At 36.8% G+C, this 21,226-nt stretch overlaps 1 protein-coding gene across 1 annotated transcript; it reads right to left on the reverse strand.

Annotated features, from left to right (window-relative positions):
• Nucleotides 1–5,678: 5,678 nt before the first annotated feature.
• LOC125597416 (36.4 kDa proline-rich protein-like) lies at nucleotides 5,679–7,023 on the reverse strand. Its single transcript, XM_048772148.1, has one exon. The coding sequence runs from the start codon at nucleotides 6,944–6,946 to the stop codon at nucleotides 5,894–5,896; it is 1,053 nt and encodes a 350-aa protein (XP_048628105.1). The 5' UTR covers nucleotides 6,947–7,023; the 3' UTR covers nucleotides 5,679–5,893.
• Between the last annotated feature and the right edge of the window lie 14,203 nt (nucleotides 7,024–21,226).

Genomic DNA, 21,226 nt, shown 5'->3' on the forward strand with positions numbered 1-21,226 from the left:
AAATAGTTATTAATAATATTATGTAAGTCATTTGGAAAGTGATGTTAATTGGTCATTAAATTATGTTTTCCCTTGCAATTAGTATTCAATGATACTTTCCTATTATAGTGGGATCGATGAATTAAATGATATATCGAAATTACAAAATAAGGTAAGTATTTAGAGGGCTTTCCTTTTTAATAGTGTCGATGGAAAATATAAATCAAAAAGAAATTCTAAAAAATATTTAAAAATAAACAAATATTCAATATAAAGTAAATTTAATTTTATTAATAATTTATAACATTCTGTAAATTATTTTAAAATTATGATAAATTTATTCTTTAAACAACGATAAATAATTTAAAAATAATATTAATAAACATGTTTGAATTTTTTAATATTTAAAATAATTATTATATAATTATATTCGAATACAATTCATCAAGTAGAGTATAAAACAATTATAATTATCTTATAAAAGATTTCGTTCATTATATTTTATAGTTTATAAATATTAAAAGTAATAAATAAAACATTATTAATCTTTCTATAATTTCGAGAATCAGTTTCCATAAATTGTTATTCTGTAGATTATATGGCAAGTGATGTTAAATGATTTTAAACTTACCTTAAATTTTAGATCAAAATTAAATAAATAAAAATTAAAAATCATCGACCAATCAAATTATAACAATTTTCTTGAAACTTCACCTATAAACGACACGTCACCAGAAATCACTAAAGTGACTTCTCTTTTAATATATAGGGGGATTAGCAACTTACTATAAGAGCGAAAAGAAGAAAACCAGAGACACTGGAAACAACATTAGCTAAAAGAAGCAATAAACCGGCGAAACCAGACCTATTTTCTATTGGATGCATAAAAATTTAATATACTGAATATAATGATATAAGTTAAAATATGAGTATTGAACTTAGGTTGTTTAGAAGTTTAGGGTGCACCATGACCAAATAGGTCATTTTCACCTTTAATGTACAATATAAAAAAATCAAAAGTTAAATAATAATGGGTGCACGTGCACTCTTACTATACAACGTAGTTTCGCCCCTGAGAAAAGAGCGAGCATCATTTGGAGCTGGGGTAAGAGAAAGCAGCCTGTCTCTCATTTGCCGGTCAACCATCATGACGAAGACCCTCGGCTGGTGTTTGATACCCCTGAAGATTCGGCCGTAACGCTCTCACCGATGTGAGTAACAATGACCAAACAATAACTTCATAATAATCTTCACCTGCAATGCAAAGATACCATGATAATTCAAACACATCAAGACCGTTGAGGAGAGATCAGATGGAGGAGAAGTAATAAATCTGCTACTGAACATCACCCAAATAGCAGCAGCATATGAACACTAAAAAAAGAGATGCTGGTGAGATTCACATGGGAAGAACACAACAGACAAGCATCAGAAACTGTCAAACCCCATGAAATTAATCGATCCATAGTCGGTAACTCTTCAACAAAGACAACCAAGTGATAAAAAAACACCGGGGAATTTCTTCCCTGAACCAAACTACTTCATGCCACTCAACAGTAGGAGAACGTTGACGCAATAAGTTCCAAGTGACTGAAATGACAAAGTGGTCCCAAACCCACCCGTATGAGACCTCCACAAGTAGGATTCCTTGTCGTTTGCATGTGAGGGGACCGGAGAAGAGGAGACAACAATCTGCAGTGTTTCTGCATTTTAACTTCCTTGGACATATTGAATATAGGCTATACCATTGGACCGCAAGGAAGGTTTGCATTACCTCTGCCGTGATGTTATTGTTCCTATGTGTAGGAAAAAAACTCTGTTTAAATTGGAATCTTTATTTTCGTTGGGGTGATGACCAATGAAGCACAATTGAGTCTCTCTTTCAATCATCTTTAGTGGTCTCCGGTTGGTGTTGTATCTTGCATATGAAGTCACAGAATAAGTGAACTCATTTTCTTTTTGTGACGACAGATTAAAGGGGAGAGTAGAGGTCCTCAAACTCTTCATCACTCGCGACCCATTATCTATATATTTCATAAACGTATTCCCTGACAAATTACCAACAGCCTCTGTAACTCTTTTTTGTCCGAAATTCATGGTCGATGCAGGGATGTGAGAACTTTCCTATCACCATTGGTATGCATTCAACACATGTTTATTTCCTTTCTAAATTCTTGAATATGAGAAGAGAGAATACGAACTTGAGTTCTTCTAGAACACCTTCAAGTACATGATCTCGACATAAGGCAATTAGAAGTGAAATTGCAAAGTATCATCTTGATAATTGAGAGAGTGACTGACGGTTGAACCTTATGGTCCAAGAAGAACTTTGCTTAATATGCATGCTTTTGTAATACCCGATACATGGTGATACGTAGTCAACTGCCAACAATCTTTGGTTGATCAGTTTCCTCATTTTGTTGATATGTAGTTAGCTTCTAATATTATCGACCCATCAACTATGACTAAGGCCATTAGTTGGCTACTCATCAGTATTTTTGTGATTTGTGTTGTTAGGTTTTTTGTTAGTCTGCCTCGTATCTCTCATTTTATCTGTATTCACATTTTGTGCGCTACCACCGGATCCCACCGACCAGATGCTCGCGTCGCCGGTCGTTCGTCAAGTGCTCACCACCAGATCTAGACTTCCTCCCTTGGTCGCAATATATAGTTTGATGTGTTGTGTGCTCGTCATTCTTTGTTCTTCAAATCTGTGTGTCAGATCTACTTCTCCTAGATCCAGATCTATACCGTCAAGCCAAGCTAAGTTGAGGACGGACTCTGAAATCTTCTCATGTCACGCAAGCCTTCAAAAGAGATCGTCCTTTTTTTAATGTTGATGAGGTTTAGTTTAGGACGATATTGATATAATGAACTAATAAATAGAGTTGTTAATTTGTGCTGATTTGATAAAAAGCACTTAGACTTGCTAGGGTGTTAAAGGATAAAATGATTGTGTGATATGAATGATTGTGCTGATGAGTTGTGTGTTTTGACTGAACTAGATGAGGATATTTTAAGCGATAATGCTAGGGATGATGTGATGTGTGGAGTTATAACACCGAGAATGGGTGTGGTCAGGATTGTGGATGTGGATAGCGACACCAGTAAGATCGAGTCATGCTGGACCTGGGAAAAAATGACTATGGTGACAGGATTGCGTACAATGCTTGATGAGCCAACATGCCGTGACAGGTAGTCACGTAAGAGCTATTAATTGTAAGCCCGGTTTGGGCGCCCTACAGAACTACCGCGATGGGAATGGAAAACCATGGGCGTGTTATAAGTCCTAGAAGTATAGGTTGTTTACTGCTTGTTGCATGCTTGTAAATAGTAGCTTATGACTATGCTTGTTTTGTTTGACTGAAAATAAGTTTGTAGGTTTTCATTGCTCACACCTCCCTTTTGCAAGGTGGTGCTATCCATTTGGGTTTTTTTTTTTTAATTTTTCTTAAGGTATTTGAGACTATGTTTACCCTATCCGTTTTCATTTGGGTTTTAAGTTGCTTGTAAGACTATTCGTTTGAAATAAAATAAGTACGAAACTGAAAAGAAGTGTGTTAATTAGGGTTGAAAATAAGATCTTCGGGAACGAGGTTACACTAATGATATTGATCCTCCATTCACATTAACGTTAAAACCCTCGATGGCTACAGTAACAAGAACAATGCATCATTGGTTTATCGAAAACACAATGAATGTTGAAAATTGAGAGACAAAACAAAATGTTGTTTAGATCTAAATCACCATATTAATTAATCATATATACTTAGGCTTGTAAACATTATTTCACACATAAATTAAAAGAAACACACAAATATCATCTCATTGCCAAAGATTATCGTGGAGAGATGATTACGCCGTCAATCGAATTTAGTTGATGTTTTAAAAAAAATTATATTCTAACAGTTTAAAATGAATCTTCTCAAAATTGAAAGGTTTAAAATCCCCTTGAAAAGCCCTTTGGAGTAGAAATCGAGAAACCTAACTCTTCTTCATGTTCCGACGCCCTATTGTTTTTATAATGTAGGTCTTCTCCCGTGATGCATCTTGAAAATATCAGCCCGTCCAAATCCAGATTCGTGGAGAAGGTATGGCTCTTAGCATGTGTTTTGGGTTTGCTTTAATTGATTAAACCAACAAAGATTTCTAGTAGGTTCACTAGGGGTTTTATCTGATTTTTTTTGCACAAATGGTCATATCTCTTTTTCTTGAAGAGATTAGCAATGGGTTCACCGTTTTCGACTCTTTCATCATTCTCTTTTGAGGAGAAAATCTTATCTACATACCTTCTTTCAATGAAGGAGAAGTTGTTTTGGCCTTGTTTATAAGCAAATTTTGTAATTTGTATACCGGTTTATCATCTTGCGTAACGCTCTTTAAGAAGCCAGAAGATGCAATCAAAAAAAAAATTCATAGGTGAGGGTTGGATTTCAACTTCACAATTTATTCAATTACTTTCCTTCGGTTATTTCCGGTTTCCTTTTGCCGGTATAATCATTGTTGGTTTAGTGTAGTTTGTATATAAGTTGTACATTGTACCCATTTTGACGTTAATGAGAAATATCTTCATAACAAACTTTCTCTCTAGAATGTTGTTTCTCTCATTCAACTAATATGGTATCAGAGCCATCTGAACTGATTTTCGGTTGATTCTTCCATTGATAGTGCTCGATTCGTGTTCTCGATCGTCTCCTCTCCACTACGATGGTTTCCATGAAGAAAATCCCGCGAAAATCAACTCGAGTAGCTCTTCGTACGTCCAGATCCGTCGCTAGAAATGAATCACCTCCGCCTTCTCCTCCGGTAGCTACAGATCGCAACATCGGAGCTTCGCGAGCTGTGATCGTCCCAGACTCGATGGATCCCAATCAATCTCCGCTTTTTATGCACAATGCTGATCATCCAGGTTTACAGCTCATCTCTCTACGTCTCGATGGCTTAAACTATGATGATTGGAATGCTGCGATGACGATTGCTCTAGATGCGAAGAATAAGATAGGTTTTGTTGATGGATCTTTGACTCGTCCTGATACATTGGCACCTACATTTCGTTTGTGGTCTAGATGCAATAGTATGGTCAAATCGTGGATATTGAACTCTGTTTCTCCTCAGATCTATCGAAGCATACTTCGTTTGAGTGATGCAGTTGATATATGGCGTGATCTCCATGGTCGTTTTCATATGACGAACTTACCTCGCACCTTCAATCTGACTCAAGAGATTCAGGATCTCAAGCAAGGTTCGATGTCTTTATCTGAGTATTATACTACTTTGAAGACTCTGTGGGATAATTTGGAAAGTGTTGATGAACCAGTAACACCATGCGTTTGTGGTAATGCTGTGATCTTACAACAGAAGGCGGATAGAGCTAAGATTGTTAAGTTTCTTGCTGGACTTAATGAATCTTATGCGATTATTCGTAGACAGATTATAATGCAGAAAGCTTTACCTTCTCTAGTGGAAGTTTACAACATACTGGATCAAGATGACAGTCAACATGGTTTCTCCAGCTGTCCGACTTTATCGTGAAGATTCTGTAATGGATTCAAGCCTTTGTTTTGAATTCAATATCATTTTCTCATCAAGATATATTTGTTTGTATTTGTGTTGTTGTTCTATGTTATATGATTTATATCAAAGATAATGGTTAATTCTCTTTTTGTTTGTATGCAAACAGTGTAAGTAATGAAACTAAGTGGTGCTAAAAAATCCCCTTAAATTTTAAATTTCATGTAACATTGTTTACCACATACAATAACCTTACAATAACATAAAAGTTGCCTTTTGATTTAGAGAAGTAATAAAATTTGATCCTTTTTGGCTACTGATTTAGGAATCAGAAAACGTTAAAAAGAACATAAATCTTGAGAACTTAAATACTTTTCACGGAATCAAATGAAACACAAGGAGATCAACCCAAGAGAGGATTCCTTTGTTGTGGAGCAGGACACTTGAAGTCACGAGGTGGAGTCTTACCACAGTCGATAAGAAGCTCAAGAGCAATTGGAATAACCAGGTCAATATTGAGAAGCTTGGCTCTAATGCTGCTACAAAGACAAACCGCTGCGTCAAGACCCACTAAACCGTCAAGAACCGGGCAACATTTCGTCTTGGCATAGCCTTTCCCTAGTCCAACGTGAATCAAACCGCCAAGCACGTCCACACATGCGCCTAGCTTAAGCACGTTGATTGAGCAAGTCTTAGGCTTAGGTGTTGGTGCTGGAGGTGGAGGAGGACATGGGGTTGGTGGCGGTGGAGGAGATGGGGTTGGCGGTGGCGGTGGCTTGACGTATGGTGGTGGGGGCGATGGAGTTGGTGGTGGTGGTGGCTGGATGTGTGGTGGTGGAGGAGATGGGGTTGGCGGTGGCGGTGGCTTGACGTATGGTGGTGGGGGCGATGGAGTTGGCGGTGGCGGTGGCTGGATATGTGGTGGTGGGGGAGATGGGGTTGGCGGTGGCGGTGGCTTGACGTATGGTGGTGGGGGCGATGGAGTTGGTGGTGGCGGTGGCTGGATGTGTGGTGGGGGGGGCGATGGAGTTGGTGGTGGTGGTGGCTTCACGTAAGGTGGTGGGGGCGATGGAGTTGGTGGTGGTGGTGGCTTGACGTAAGGTGGTGGGGGCGATGGAGTTGGTGGTGGTGGTGGCTTGACGTAAGGTGGTGGGGGCGATGGAGTTGGTGGTGGTGGTGGCTTGACGTACGGTGGTGGGGGCGATAGGGTTGGCGGTGGTGGCTTGACGTACGGTGGTGGGGGCGAAGGGGTTGGAGGTGGCGGTGGTTTGACGTACGGTGGTGGAGGAGATGGGGTTGGTGGTGGCGGTGGCTTCGCGGTGGGAGGGCATGGAGTGTACGGTGGTGGAGGTGATGGTTTTGGAGGGTCACTACATTCACAAGCGTAAGAGATGGCGAGGAAACCAAAAAGGAGAAGTATCACAAAGGAGTGATACTGTTTGTGAAGAAACCCCATCTTGAGGTTTAAGGTTTGGTTTTGTGAGGAAATGATGAAGTACGTTGAAACTATTGAGTGTCGTCTTCTTTATATAGTGGTACCGAAAGGAATCATTAAGATATTTTTTCCCCTTTATGATAATTAATGTTCTCATTATCATCATCGTGATGATATGAACGTGCCAAATTGCGATTTATATAAGTTACAAAAAAAAATTGCGATTTATATAAGATGACTGAAATTGGATTATGATATAATTACAATATTACGTTAACAAAATAAGCACGTAAAAGGGTCTTGTAGGAGTTTCCGGAATTTCAGTACGTTCGTAGTTGTACAATTTTGTGTGTGCCAATAGTTGCACACTAGATAATAATTTGCATCCTGGGTGGAGTGATTTTTTTTATAAAATATATTGTAATTAATATTATAAAAATATATATTTGTTATCAATACTTTTTTTACATTTGATTAGAGGTGGACGTTTGAGTATCATTTGGTTCGATTCGAATCCTTAAGGGTTTGGTTTGGTTCGAATCGGATCTTTGCGGGTTTGGTTCGGGTTTGGGTTCGGATAACCTATTTAAATTTTTATCAAAAATAAAGTTCATATATAATTTAAATTTTTCAAAATCTAAAAACAAATAATATATAACATATAAATTTGAATGATGTATGCCAAAATACTTAAACTTAACATAAAAATTGGTTTAGCTTAAATATTTGGATAGAAAATCAATAGGTATTTTGAAGTATTTTAGGTATTATAAGTATCGTTAGCTATTTTAAACATGTACTTATAACTATTTGTATATATTTTCAAGTATTTTGGATAACTTAAAAACGTTATATATTTTGTATATTCTATTAGATATTAAATTTAAAAATAACTAATATATTTAAGTCTATAAATCTTGTTCGAATATATTCAGATACCTAAAATATTATGGTTTGGATCGGATTCGGTTCTGGTTCTCTAGATACCAAAATTTTGAATCCATTCGGATATCTAACCAATTTTTGTTAAAGTTTAGTACTATTCTTTGGATCGGCCTTAGTTCGGTTTTTATGGATTCACATTTTTTGCCCAACCCTATATTTTTATGAGAAATTTGGGATCATATCCATTATAGGATTTAAATAAAATATATGCACATAGCAAATGAAAGGCTACAATATGTTACATATTTATGGTGATTTTGGACAAAAATATCATTCCCTGCGCGTGGAAAGGTCATCGGAGACGTCTGGTAGTGCTTTAAATTCAGGTATGGGTGTTCTTGTATACCCGAAATACGAGATCTGGTGAAAGATGTTCTTGTATTACTGCTATTTTCAAAACTCATTATCTGATTCTTCGTAGGGAAAAAGATGAAATCTGTAATGCGAAATAAATTCTATGTTATATAATGTAATAGTATAGGGCGATTGATGTCACTTTGCGGCATAGAACTATATTATTACATTGAAAACTATATGGCTAAAAAAACATTGTGGCTTTTTCACTTGTAAATGGATGTGACGTGAAATAACGTATTTACATTCCATGTATAGGATGGAAGAGTTGGGGTATGCCGGAGCAGTTGTATCAGAAAGGGTTCAAACTATCTATTCTATACTATATTTTTTATAGTTTAGAATGGGGTCAACAATTTCAAAACATGATGGATGCAGAGGTTTCTTATGTATCGCCAATGGAAGATTGTAATTACGTCCCTCCATGTGTGTTTATATGGTATAGTTCAATGTGTTTGCAGCTTTGCTATATTGTCTTCATTGTGTCGCACGTTCATGTACATTGTTGCATTACGCTGTATATGTATATTCCAGTTACATCTTCATGTTATGTTCTTGCACGAGGAAAACTTAAGATTCAATTACATAGTATCCATTTGTGAAATAACATCACTGTTGTCGGACCGTCACCCTCCTCCCCTCCCTCCCTCCCTCTTTCGATTGTATTTGTGTACAAATGCCGTACTAGTACCGATGATGTCACGTTGTGCTGGTGTTGTAACTTGACCAGACCATTCCATATGATAGCTTGTACATTATATAATACTTGCAGCCGTGTTTTTGAAAACGGCTGTATTATCTAGTGCATGATTCCTATTATTAAGGTTCATCTATGGCATACATCTACCTTTTATAACCTCCAAGTGTACAACTTGGGTCGAATATTTGATTTACTTGTTATTTCTTTTAGTCCATACCCAACGGATACGTCCTATACTATTTTAAATATTGTATAGTATCAGGTTTGATATTGTGTAAGCTACTGATGTCTGTGCATATACCTTTAATTGAATATATACTATATCGTTTGTAGTTTAGAATGGGGTCAACAGTCTCCAAACACGATGGATGCAAAGGTTTCTTATACATCACCAATAGAGAATGCCTAACTTTAATCCTTGCCATGGGCGAAACGCGCGGCCTCCTTTGACTATGTTATATGGTATACAGTATAGTATATTTTAATCATGTTCACTACATAATGTGACGCGTTTATACTCACGCGCACATAAGTAAAAGGAAAAAAATATCAACATTTGGCTCTAATTGTCACATCAACTATTTAATGGCTATATTTTTAATTTTTTGAGCTCTTATGAATATTGAGCAAAATCATTCTATTTTTATTGTGACAAAATTATAAATGAAAATGATGATGGATAATTTTGAGCTCTTATGAATAGATTTAAGCATTTAATGTCTTTCCAAAATTTAAATAATAGATTTCCTTTATCAAATCATAACCAAAATAAATTTCCTAATATATTCCATATTAACATATTCAATATTTTTAATATTTATAAGTAATAAATAAAAAAATAAAAAAAATCACACATCATAATTAATTTATATAACATCTAAATAAAATATAAAATAGTTTATTCATATATTAGTATAATGATTTCATAATATAAGTCTAATTAGTTATAAATATTGGATTTGTTTATATGATACATTGTGATAGGCCTGGGCATTCGGGGTCCCAATCGGATTTCGGTTTTATCCAATCGGGTTTTGGTTTTTCGGGTTTATCAAAATCAGCCTCATTCGGATTATATGAAAATTCGGTTTGGGACCGGTTCGGGTTCTATCGGGTTCGGGTCGGTGTTAGTAAATCTTCAAAGAACCGGTACAACCCAATATATTTTCGGGTTCGGGTCCCAATCGGTTTTTCGGTTTAAAAATACCTGATTTTTACCTATTTTATAACCAAAACATGAGTAAAATCGGTTCTTCTGTTTTAAAATACCTGATTTGTACCTATTTTGTAACCAAAACTTAAGTAAAATCTATTCAAAAATAAGGAACATCAACCGTGATCATTCAAAATCAAACGAAAAATAAAACATATTTACTGATCAAAAGAAAACAAAATAAATAAAAGCATAAAACGAAAACCAAGTTCTCATGAAATGAGAAACATTGTTTAACGAAAACAAAATCTAAATCTAAATACTTCAAGATTCAACGGCCATCTTCAACCATCAACCTTCATGTAATAGAACCACTAACCTTTATGTAATAGAACCACCAACCTTCATGTAATAGATAAGTATTTTAGATGTTCAATATTACTTAGTGTATTTTGGATAAATATTAGGAATTGAGATCATGTTTGGTACAAGATCTTTTCGAGGTTTTGAATGTTTCGGGTTCTATCGGATATCCATTTAGATTCGGGTTCGGTTCGGATAATACCCATAACCCGAAATACCACAAAACAAGATCCATTCGGTATTTATGTCGGGTTCGGATCGGTTCGGATTCATTTTTATCGGATCGGATTCGGTTCGGGTTTTCGGGTTCGGTTTATTTGCCCAGTCCTACATTGTGATATAATAGACGATTAAAATCACAAAATATAATTATTCAAAGTAATAAATAAAATTGTTATGTTTAAAAATGTTATATTAACAATTATGCAATATATTTTAATTTACATATATATATATATATTATACCATTAGTACAAAGAAAAAAATTAAAGTGAAAGCAAATATTTATAGGGTCACGGGTCAAGCTCTAGAAATAAATAACAACAGCAAGATTATTTTTCTTTAACAAAATTATTTTAATTGAAACAATAGTTCCAAATATGTTTATATATTTTATGTATTTATAGATTTATTTTCTTTGTCTTTAAGGAAGCTTAGATTATGAAATTGGAAAAAATATGCCACCTCTATATTATTTTAATTAGGAAATTTAAAATTTATATCAGAATGTTTTATTAAATTTTTAATTTTTAATTTTATTATAACTGCAAAGATTAATTTTCAATATAAATTTATGTTTTAATATTACAAATGCATCATTTAATATAAACAAAAAAATTAAAAACATAAAATAAATACCCGTCCGGTCAGACGGATCAAAGTCTAGTTAATATTAAAACTAAAGTCAGCTCTTACAGTCCAATCATTCACCCTCGTAATATAATGGCTAGGGTCGTGACAACTGATGAAAGAAGTTGTCTTTATTATTTGACTTACTTAGGAGACACCTCTGAATTTTATAAAACCAAAGAGTAGAGATTTATCCGCTTCTCTTGCTCAATTGGATGACTGGATCCATTTCTTTATCAGGATTTCAGGCATTGTAACTGATTTTATAAACTAGTAAGAATAACTATTTCTATGTGTTTGGCTAAATTAAGTGAAATATAATGATTTTTTTATTCAGTAAAATAATTATATGGTGTGAAAAATTAAGTGACAATAAATATAATATAATTTATTATATTGATTTAAGTTATTATTTTATTCACAAAAATATGTCTATGTGTTTCAGGCATTGTAACTGATTTTATAAACTAGTAAGAATAACTATTTCTATGTGTTTGGCTAAATTAAATGAAATATAATGATTTTTTTATTTAGTAAAATAATTATATGGAGTGAAAAATTAAGTGATAATAATGTAATACAATTTATTATATTGATTTAAGTTATTATTTTATTCAAAAAAATATGTCTTTGAATTATGCTTTTGGTAACGTAGTTTTCCACCGATTGAAACTAAAATAAATAAATAAAATTTAGTAAAACAAACTAAATTGATCGTTTAACCATATGCAAAATCCGGTATTTAGTAATTTTTTATTTTATAAATTGCACAAAGTTAATGTTGATTAACTAATAAATATATTATTATTATTATGATAATATAAGTAATGATGTGATATATTGTTAAGATAATATAATTAATGAAATTGTTAAACTGAGTGAAATATGGAAAGACAATTAATATAATTATATTAATAAATTCTTAAACTAAAATTATCATTCATGTTTTCAAATTTTTTTTATTTATATTGCTATTCATATTTTTAAATAATACAAAAATACTTCACTTTTAATAATATAGATGTAAAAGATGAATCACAATTCACATGTATGGATATCTGCATGTGAACGCACCCTCATTAATTTGTGCTGAAACCAAGGGCCAGAGTATAAGTTTTATTAATAAAATCCGAATCCCCAAATTGTCGGGATTACTTCATTTTTAAAATTGTCAAGTCTCTTCCCATGCAAATCTATATTATTAAAGTTGAAGTACACATTGAGATTGTTTGGCAATATGGATAGTAGTTAAAAAAATAGTACTGTTTGGAAACATGGATAGCAGTAAGTTAGGAAAAAAAATAATGGGCTTAATGCTACTAAAAAAAATTGAAAGTCCATTACATTATATTAAAAAGTAATGGGTCTATGTTACTTGATATATATATTCAAATCAAAATAATAATTTAAAATTAATTAATATCAAAAATTCATTCATATATATATATATATATATATATATATATTCAAAATTTGATTTTACTAACATATTTTCCAATAACTATTATAAAAATGTTTTCAATATATATAAGAAAAATACAATACAAGGCCCAATTTCAAACACCAACTTAAATTATGGTTTTTATATTTCACATTAAATTTTAAAATATAATATATGTGATTATTTATATGATTGTACGTATAAAATATTATTAATTATAAGAAAACTTATTTGATGGTTCGTAGAAAATACGATTAATTATATGATAACACATATTTTGTAACCTATGATGACAGATATAGGATATATATATATATATATAATAGTGATTAGGGGTGGGCGTTCGGGTTCGTTTTCGGGTCTTTTTGGGATTTTGTGTTCAGTTCAGATCTTTGAGGATTTGGTTCGGATTTGGATAGTCAATTTAAATAGGTTTGGTTTAAATATTTGGATAGAGAATTAATAATTATTTAAGTATTTTGGAGTTTTGAGTATATTTTAACTATTTAAAATATTTACGTTTGATTATTTGTATATATTTTCAAGCATTTAAGCGAACTTAAAAGTATCATATATATTCTGGATGTTCTTAAAAATTATTAATATATATATAAGTATATAAATCTATTTTGGATACCCAAAATGCTTCGGTTCGGATCGGATTAGATTTCAGTTCTTCAAATACCAAAATTTTAAATAATTCAGATATTTAATCAATTCCGGTTCGAATTTAGTACTACTTATTCGGATTGGGATGGGTTCAATTCTTCGAATTCGAGTTTTTTGCCCAACCTTAAATAGTGACATAAAAATCAAATAACATCATATTTTTTTAAAAATAAATACACCCGCACGGGCGTGCGGGTCAAAATCTAGTTTCAATTAAAATAGGCGTGTTTTCCATTTTTTGACGTAAAACTTAATATTTCTCGGTGAAAATGTTGACTAATTATGAATGAGTGGCGACAAGAACCACAGTTCTTGACAGAGTAAACGTTTATATTTTAATCTTGTATGATGATCAAAGAAGCTCAAATCGTTTACCCCCATTTCATAATAAATGATGTTATTCCTTAGTGTATAAAGATTAAGAAATTTACTTTTTTTTAAAAAGTAGTTTAAAAATATAATTTAAAAATAATCTAACTAATTACAGGAAATGATTACAACATCTAATTGGTTACAAAAGTTTTAATAAAGTTAAAAATAACACAAAAATATCAAAACATCATCTATTTTAAAACAACAAAAATCTTCTAAAACATCATCTATTATGAAACAGAGAGTATATTTTAACGTGACATAGGTCGTGGATGCCAGCTAGGTATTTGAGAAATGGAGAAAATGGTATATATTAGTATATACATTTCGAAACTGACAACATGAACCTTTTTTGGTGTATGCGACAAAGAGGTTTAATGCCATTAAATTCTTTTTGCTCAACTGAATATTCACGTACCAATATCATTGGATGAAGGACGACTTGAAACTATATATATCCAGCTTGGAGCAAACTGAAGTTTACATGCACACCGAATTGAACACAATAACAAATTTTTTAGTCATTTCAAAACCACCGATATTTGAATGTAAAGTTTGACGTAGTATCCTAATTTCTAATGCTCCAACATGGGCGATTAATCTAGAAGTTGATTTTACCGGGTGCAAAAATGTATTAATAGGTATAAATTTTAGTATATATACTATATAGTTAAGAACTGCATTAACTATGGGTGCATGTGCACCCTGTGTCTTGTTACTAGCTTCGCTCGTGCTCCCAAATGAACCAAATATGTTAATAGTCACATGGGTTCAAAGTGTTGCACCGACGTGCGGTGTTTCTTGTAATCATCAGATTGGTATACATAAAATAATTAATTCAATATCCATATAAGGAAAACTGGAAACGTGCGTAGAGGAAAAGTCAAATAGCTCTAAGTCTAATCGTCTTAGTCTAAATATATTATCAAAGCACCTTTAACTTACTGGTTAAAATTTAAAAACATATATACTTGTTGGGGTCAAAATCGGTCACGACGGAATCAATGTCTAAAAGTCCGTAAAAATCAGCATTAACATTTTTACGAAAAAGTAATCTTCGTAAAGATATCTTTACAAAGAGCCTTGCGGTAAAATCTTGTTCAAATCTCAATCGAACCACTAAATACCGATTGTCCGAAGGAAACAGACATGTATCCAATTCGGCCACGGACAAGCTCGAGTACGACAATCGGACCACGGACAAGCCAAGCTCGATCGATACGCGGCGACCAAGCATGCACACAGCCCGGTCGCTACGTAGCGAGCGAGCGTCCGTCCCGCTCGGTCGCTACGTAGCGACCGAGCTCGAGCCAAAGCTCGGTCGCTACGTAGCGACCGAGCGATCGTCCCGCTCGGTCGCCACGTAGCGACCGAGCTCGGCCAAGCTCGGTCGCTACGTAGCGACCGAGCCCAAGCCAATGCTCGGTCGCTACGTAGCGACCGAGCGCTCGTCCCGCTCGGTCGCTACGAAGCGACCGGGCTCGAGCCAAAATTCGGTCGCTGTGTAGCGATTTAACCTTTCCGAACATCGATACGACACCAGTTCTTGCATTCTCGTCAAACCTTCGAACGCTATCTCCCGAAGACCGTAGCAAGCTCAGTCCATGTTTCCCGCCATTCTAATTCATCGATCAAACTTAGCGGATTAGAAACCGCGGAAAACTCGTAGTAAACGTGTCGAGTCGGAAGACGGCCCAAAGGGACCTAAAACACGACTCGAGGCCCATCCTATGATTTTCCTAACCAAAAGCCCGTAATCCACAGCATGGTTTACGCTTGGCCCACAAGGAAGGATAAATGTCAAGTTTCCGCGGATAAATACGGAAGTTTTGAAGATAATTGTGAAGATCGGGAAAATAGAATATCTCCATTTTTATGCTATGACGGCTTAAGGGCAGAAGAGTAAAAGCGTAAACCGACCTTGGAGCTAGTATATAAGGAGTCCTAGGCGAGGAGCAAGAAGAGAGAGAGAACTTTTTAGACTCAGAATTCTTTGCACTTAGAAACTTTAAGCTTTATTCTCGACAAGTTCGGTTTCTATGACTGGCACTCAATTACTAGACGAACTCGCCCAGGCAGTTCGATCTCTTGTCCAGCTCTATCAATTGAACTACGTTCGACTTGATCCTCGAAAGGGGTACGTAGGCAGCCTTTAACAAGGTTCAGTCCGAAATCAATCAAAAACCTTTTCTTTATCTATTTCGTCTTTCGTTATCGAGCTGCGACTCAACTAGGTTTGAGCTATTAAGCCGCTAGAACTAAGTAACTCGCTGACAGCCTTTGCGGCCAAAGCTTTCATGATCGCTTGTAACGATCGCAACGCTCTTACGCAGACTCGAAATAAGATCAGTTGTTTTCTCTAAACTCGTTTGTTATCTTTTCATAATTTACGCATATATTTGGTCACTTGCCGTTGGCTCTCGCAGAGATCCGGGACCTCTGGGAAATTAGGGTTTTCCTAGTTTCCTTATTTAAACGGAAATCGACAGTGCGAATTTTGGTTCCCACAGTTTGGCGCTAGAAGGAGGGGGGTTACGGATTACTCTTACTCATGGCCACAAAACGCTTGATCGAAATTATGTCTGGATATATGAAAGACAAACTCGCAGCACTGACTGCTCCTATGGCCAACGCTTACGCAAACGCCGTAGTTTTCAACAAAATCGAAAACTTAGTCGCGACCTTCCGCCACAGGAAGAGCACTAAAACAAGCTCGCGATTTCTCCCTGTAAACAAGAAGGGAAACGATAAATCTTATCAAAACCCCGTAAAAAAATCTCGATGCGTAAGGGTTTTACCAAAACACGTTTTCCGAAAACATTTCGGAAGGATAAAACTTGTTCTCCCAAAAAAACCGCTGAAAAACCCCTACGTTAATCGCAGAAAAAGGAAACACAACAAAACGCTGCTCGGTCGCTACGTAGCGACCGAGCACACACGCTGCTCGGTCGCTACATAGCGACCGAGCACACACGCTGCTCGGTCGCTACGTAGCGACCGAGCACACACGCTGCTCGGTCGCTATGTAGCGACCGAGCACGCACGCTGCTCGGTCGCTTTGTAGCGACCGAGCACGCACACGCTGCTCGGTCGCTACGTAGCGACTGAGCACACACGCTGCTCGGTCGCTACGTAGCGACCGAGCACACACGCTGCTCGGTCGCTACGTAGCGACCGAGCACACACGCTGCTCGGTCGCTACGTAGCGACCGAGCACACACGCTGCTCGGTCGCTTTGTAGCGACCGAGCACACACACGCTGCTCGGTCGCTACGTAGCGACCGAGCACGCACACTGCTCGGTCGCTACGTAGTGACCGAGCTCAAGCCAACTCTCCACTCGCTACATACCGACCTGTAAGGCCTCAGAAAGGTCCTCCTTTGGGTTCTCTTTTGAATCCTCATCGAAACGCTTTTCGTTTCGTCTCAATCGGAATTTCCGTTGAGATTTTACGACGAAAACAAGTAGGACGCTTCTCGGCTTGCTTCCATTCGCTATATAGCGACCTGTCAGACTGTCAGTCGCTACGTAGCGACCTGTAAGGCCTCAGAAAGGTCCTCCTTTGGGTTCTCTTTTGAATCCTCGTCGAAACGCTTTTCGTTTCGTCTCAATCGGAGTTTCCGTTGAGATTTTACGACGAAAACAAGTGGGACTCATCTCGGCTTGCTTCCACTCGCTACGTAGCGACCTGTCAGACTGTCAGTCGCTACGTAGCGACCTGTAAGGCCTCAGAAAGGTCCTCCTTTGGGTTCTCTTTTGAATCCTCGTCGAAACGCTTTTCGTTTCGTCTCAATCGGAGTTTCCGTTGAGATTTTACGACGAAAACAAGTGGGACTCGTCTCGGCTTGCTTCCACTCGCTACGTAGCGACCTGTCAGACTGTCAGTCGCTACGTAGCGACCTGTAAGGCCTCAGAAAGGTCCTCCTTTGGGTTTTCTTTTGAATCCTCGTCGAAACGCTTTTCGTTTCGTCTCAATCGGAGTTTCCGTTGAGATTTTACGACGAAAACAAGTGGGACTCTTCTCGGCTTGCTTCCACTCGCTACGTAGCGACCTGTCAGACTGTCAGTCGCTACGTAGCGACCTGTAAGGCCTCAGAAAGGTCCTCCTTTGGGTTCTCTTTTGAATCCTCGTCGAAACGCTTTTCGTTTCGTCTCAATCGGAGTTTCCGTTGAGATTTTACGACCAAAACAAGTGGGACTCGTCTCGGCTTGCTTCCACTCGCTACGTAGCGACCTGTCAGACTGTCAGTCGCTATGTAGCGACCTGTAAGGCCTCAAAAGGTCCTCCTTTGGGTTCTTTTGAATCCTCGTCGAAACGCTTTTCGTTTCGTCTCAATCGGAGTTTCCGTTGAGATTTTACGATAAAAATAAGTAAACCTCATCTTAAACTCCTTGGCTTGTTTCTGCTCACCCTACCTCCATCTTTGCGTTCACTTTCGAATCTCGATCGAAACGTCTCTTGTTTCGCCTCGATTGAAGTTACCATTGAGACTTTACGATATAAAAAAAATCGCAAAGACCTATTTTCTCGCATGGATTCAGATTAATCGTATAAAACGGCAATGGTTAACTTAACACCTTAGCCGCCTTAACTATACGATTACGTTGAACCTTTTTACAAAAATCGACGTCTTATCTAAGGAGAAGATAACAGTCAAGTTCGGAAGATGAATGTCAAGTTTCAAAGGATAAACATCAATATCGGAAATGGCGAACATACACGAGAATAGGAAACGAAAATGAGCACGCAAACTGAGAAGGGACAAAACTGCATCTTCGAGAGAACTAAATATTTCCGACTTGAAATTTTTGAAATCAGACTTGGAATTTTCGTAGGAAATTACTTTGAGGCTGCCATAGAACTTTAGGGAACGTAAAACCTAGGCGGATAGTCTAGCGAACTAAGTTTTAAGCGATTTTTCCTGTCTCGATATATTGTTCCATAATTGTTCATCCAGATCTTGCAAACCGATCTAAACTCTCCGAAAGTCGAGAAACGATCGCCACGCATATCAAGTTCGCTTCCTAAAGAGAGAAAAAGTTAGAGACATGAACGTCGTCTTAAAACCGATTCGTTTCTGGCAATTTTCTCGGAACCGACATATCCCAAGTCGTCAACGTGGAAACAACCAAATCACAGTCCAAGCGTCGTCTATAAATCGTCCCGAATTATCGATCATTGCAAACATCAGGAGAGGAAACGTACACAACCCTTCAAAGTATCGGTTCAACCGTTTTTCTTTCGTTAAAAAAAAATGGGGAGTAGGTACGTATACTATACTCGTATACTCCCAAACTTCAAAAAACTTCTGCAAATCGTCAAGAATAGGCAAACGACAATCTTAATATTCGTCTAAACGCTAGCAACATATCCAGACGATCATGAACATAATCTCAAAAACTATACATCATTTCTTGTCGCAATCATGCGTACAGAAAACTGGTACCAATATCAAACTGAAACTCGACGATTAGCCAAAGTATTGAAGCCTTTTCCGGCTTCAGAAAGCCAGTTTCGTTTTAAAAATTTCTACGAGAAATCTTCAATCACCAAAGCGTTTCTTTCAGTTTCCGTTGTACCAAGTAAGTCACGGAAAAGCATCGAAAACATTTGCGACGAAGAAAACTCGAGAATATATGTAGCATCGTGCACATTAAAAGGAGCATTTTCCTCCCGATGGTTAGCTAGAACCACTTCTGGTTGACCAATTCGTTCAAGAAACGAATGTGTCATGAGAATCCTCTCGAAAAACCTATGAAAAGCGTTCCGCGACTAGATCGTATTGAAATAAACTTCGGTAATACTCCATGGGTAACTCCAAGGAACTTTCATCTAAGATCAAAATCACAGCGGGAACGTTTCTCGTAGAACCCGCAGAAACAATGCTACTTTGACATATGTTTACATATCACTGATTTACAACCTTCGTAAAATCGGTTATATGATATGATAAATTATCGTGTACCCACAGTCGGAAATCATATGATAAATTCTTCGTAACGAAACTAAGTCCTAACAACCAAACGGTTAACGGAAAATCTAAACTTTTCGAAAATTGACCAAGTTCAATACGCTCCACAATTCACTTTAAGCCCGCAACGTTTTAACCATAATACGCGGCATGTAAGGAAAAATTCGTAACAAAGCTTCTAGAGCTATACGAAACATCCTAAAAAATGCACGAAATACATCTCGGAAGGCCAACTCTTCACAAAGAACCATGAAGGAAAACGCTTGTTCCCATGGACAAATTTACACGACACCTCAGTCATAATTCCTCGATCGCAAATAAAGCTATTAGCATCCGAGCAGGAACAACAATTTTTGGCTGCGAACATTCATAGTCAAACCAGAACGTTTTTCAAACACATGGCTAATACTAAACCCTCGCAACATCGCGAAATATCTTCAAAGCCCGCGAACATTTCAAGCACGAAACGTGGCATACGAAAGAATAACAAATCTTCAGCATCGCGAGACGTCGCGGACGCCTGAAGATTAGTTCTTCGACGAAATTTCCTTCCTCGATAAAAACACCTTCATGGAAGACCAGACAGTCATACGCACTAACATCTTCTCAAAACATATTCTTCGCGAAGACTCAAAATAGTAATTTTTACCATTAAGTTTGTTGCTGATCACAACAAACTCTTAAACGTCCTAAACAGACTTAGCCATCTCGTAGAAGATGACTCTCTTACATCCGACACAAGGATAATAGCGCTATAAAAGAAATCCGAAATTTTGGTCTAGCACTTCCGGTTTCCGGAGAGATGCTCGATTCGTATCAAACAAGTCGTATAAGCCGAGAACCTATCGCGGACTTTAAATCGATACGAATCAGGAAGAAATCGCAACAGGAAAAACGATAGCCGGCCAGTCACAGCACAATCCTTAAACCGAAAGTAAACCTAGGTCTTGCCCTAAACCCAGCGCACTGGTCTCTAACATCTCTAGGCATAGTATCAAACACCCTGATACGAGATCCCAAAATTTGTCTCTTTGCCAATATTCGAACGTCTTCAGAAAAATTCCGCAAGTTTACACACTGCGGAAAACTCTCGAAACAGATTATGGATATGGCAATACACACAGAGTTAGATTACGAGACGACAACTCGTAGTCTTCCCTCTACACCCATACAAAATGCCATCGGCAGCAACACGCCTTATAACCGCTACATAAAAACTAGACCATAAAGGTCCTACTGGAAAACTAGTTAAAGAACCTTAAACTCCAAGACGAACTACGAAAGGCTTGATCCCTTCAACAAGGGTACGTAGGCAGCCGTCATAAGGCGCAGCCCCAATCTTATCGCGTTCTATTTTTAGAAGAGCGAGAAGACCATTTACCACTGACCTTTTCAACCATTAATTCCGCCTAACTCACTTGCCTAACTTGCCAGGCCACTCGCTAGAACCTCACGCTGTAAACTCATGGTTCTAACGAGCTGG

Source organism: Brassica napus, unplaced genomic scaffold, assembly GCF_020379485.1.
Source record: "Brassica napus cultivar Da-Ae unplaced genomic scaffold, Da-Ae ScsIHWf_1458;HRSCAF=2049, whole genome shotgun sequence".
NCBI lineage: Eukaryota > Viridiplantae > Streptophyta > Magnoliopsida > Brassicales > Brassicaceae > Brassica > Brassica napus.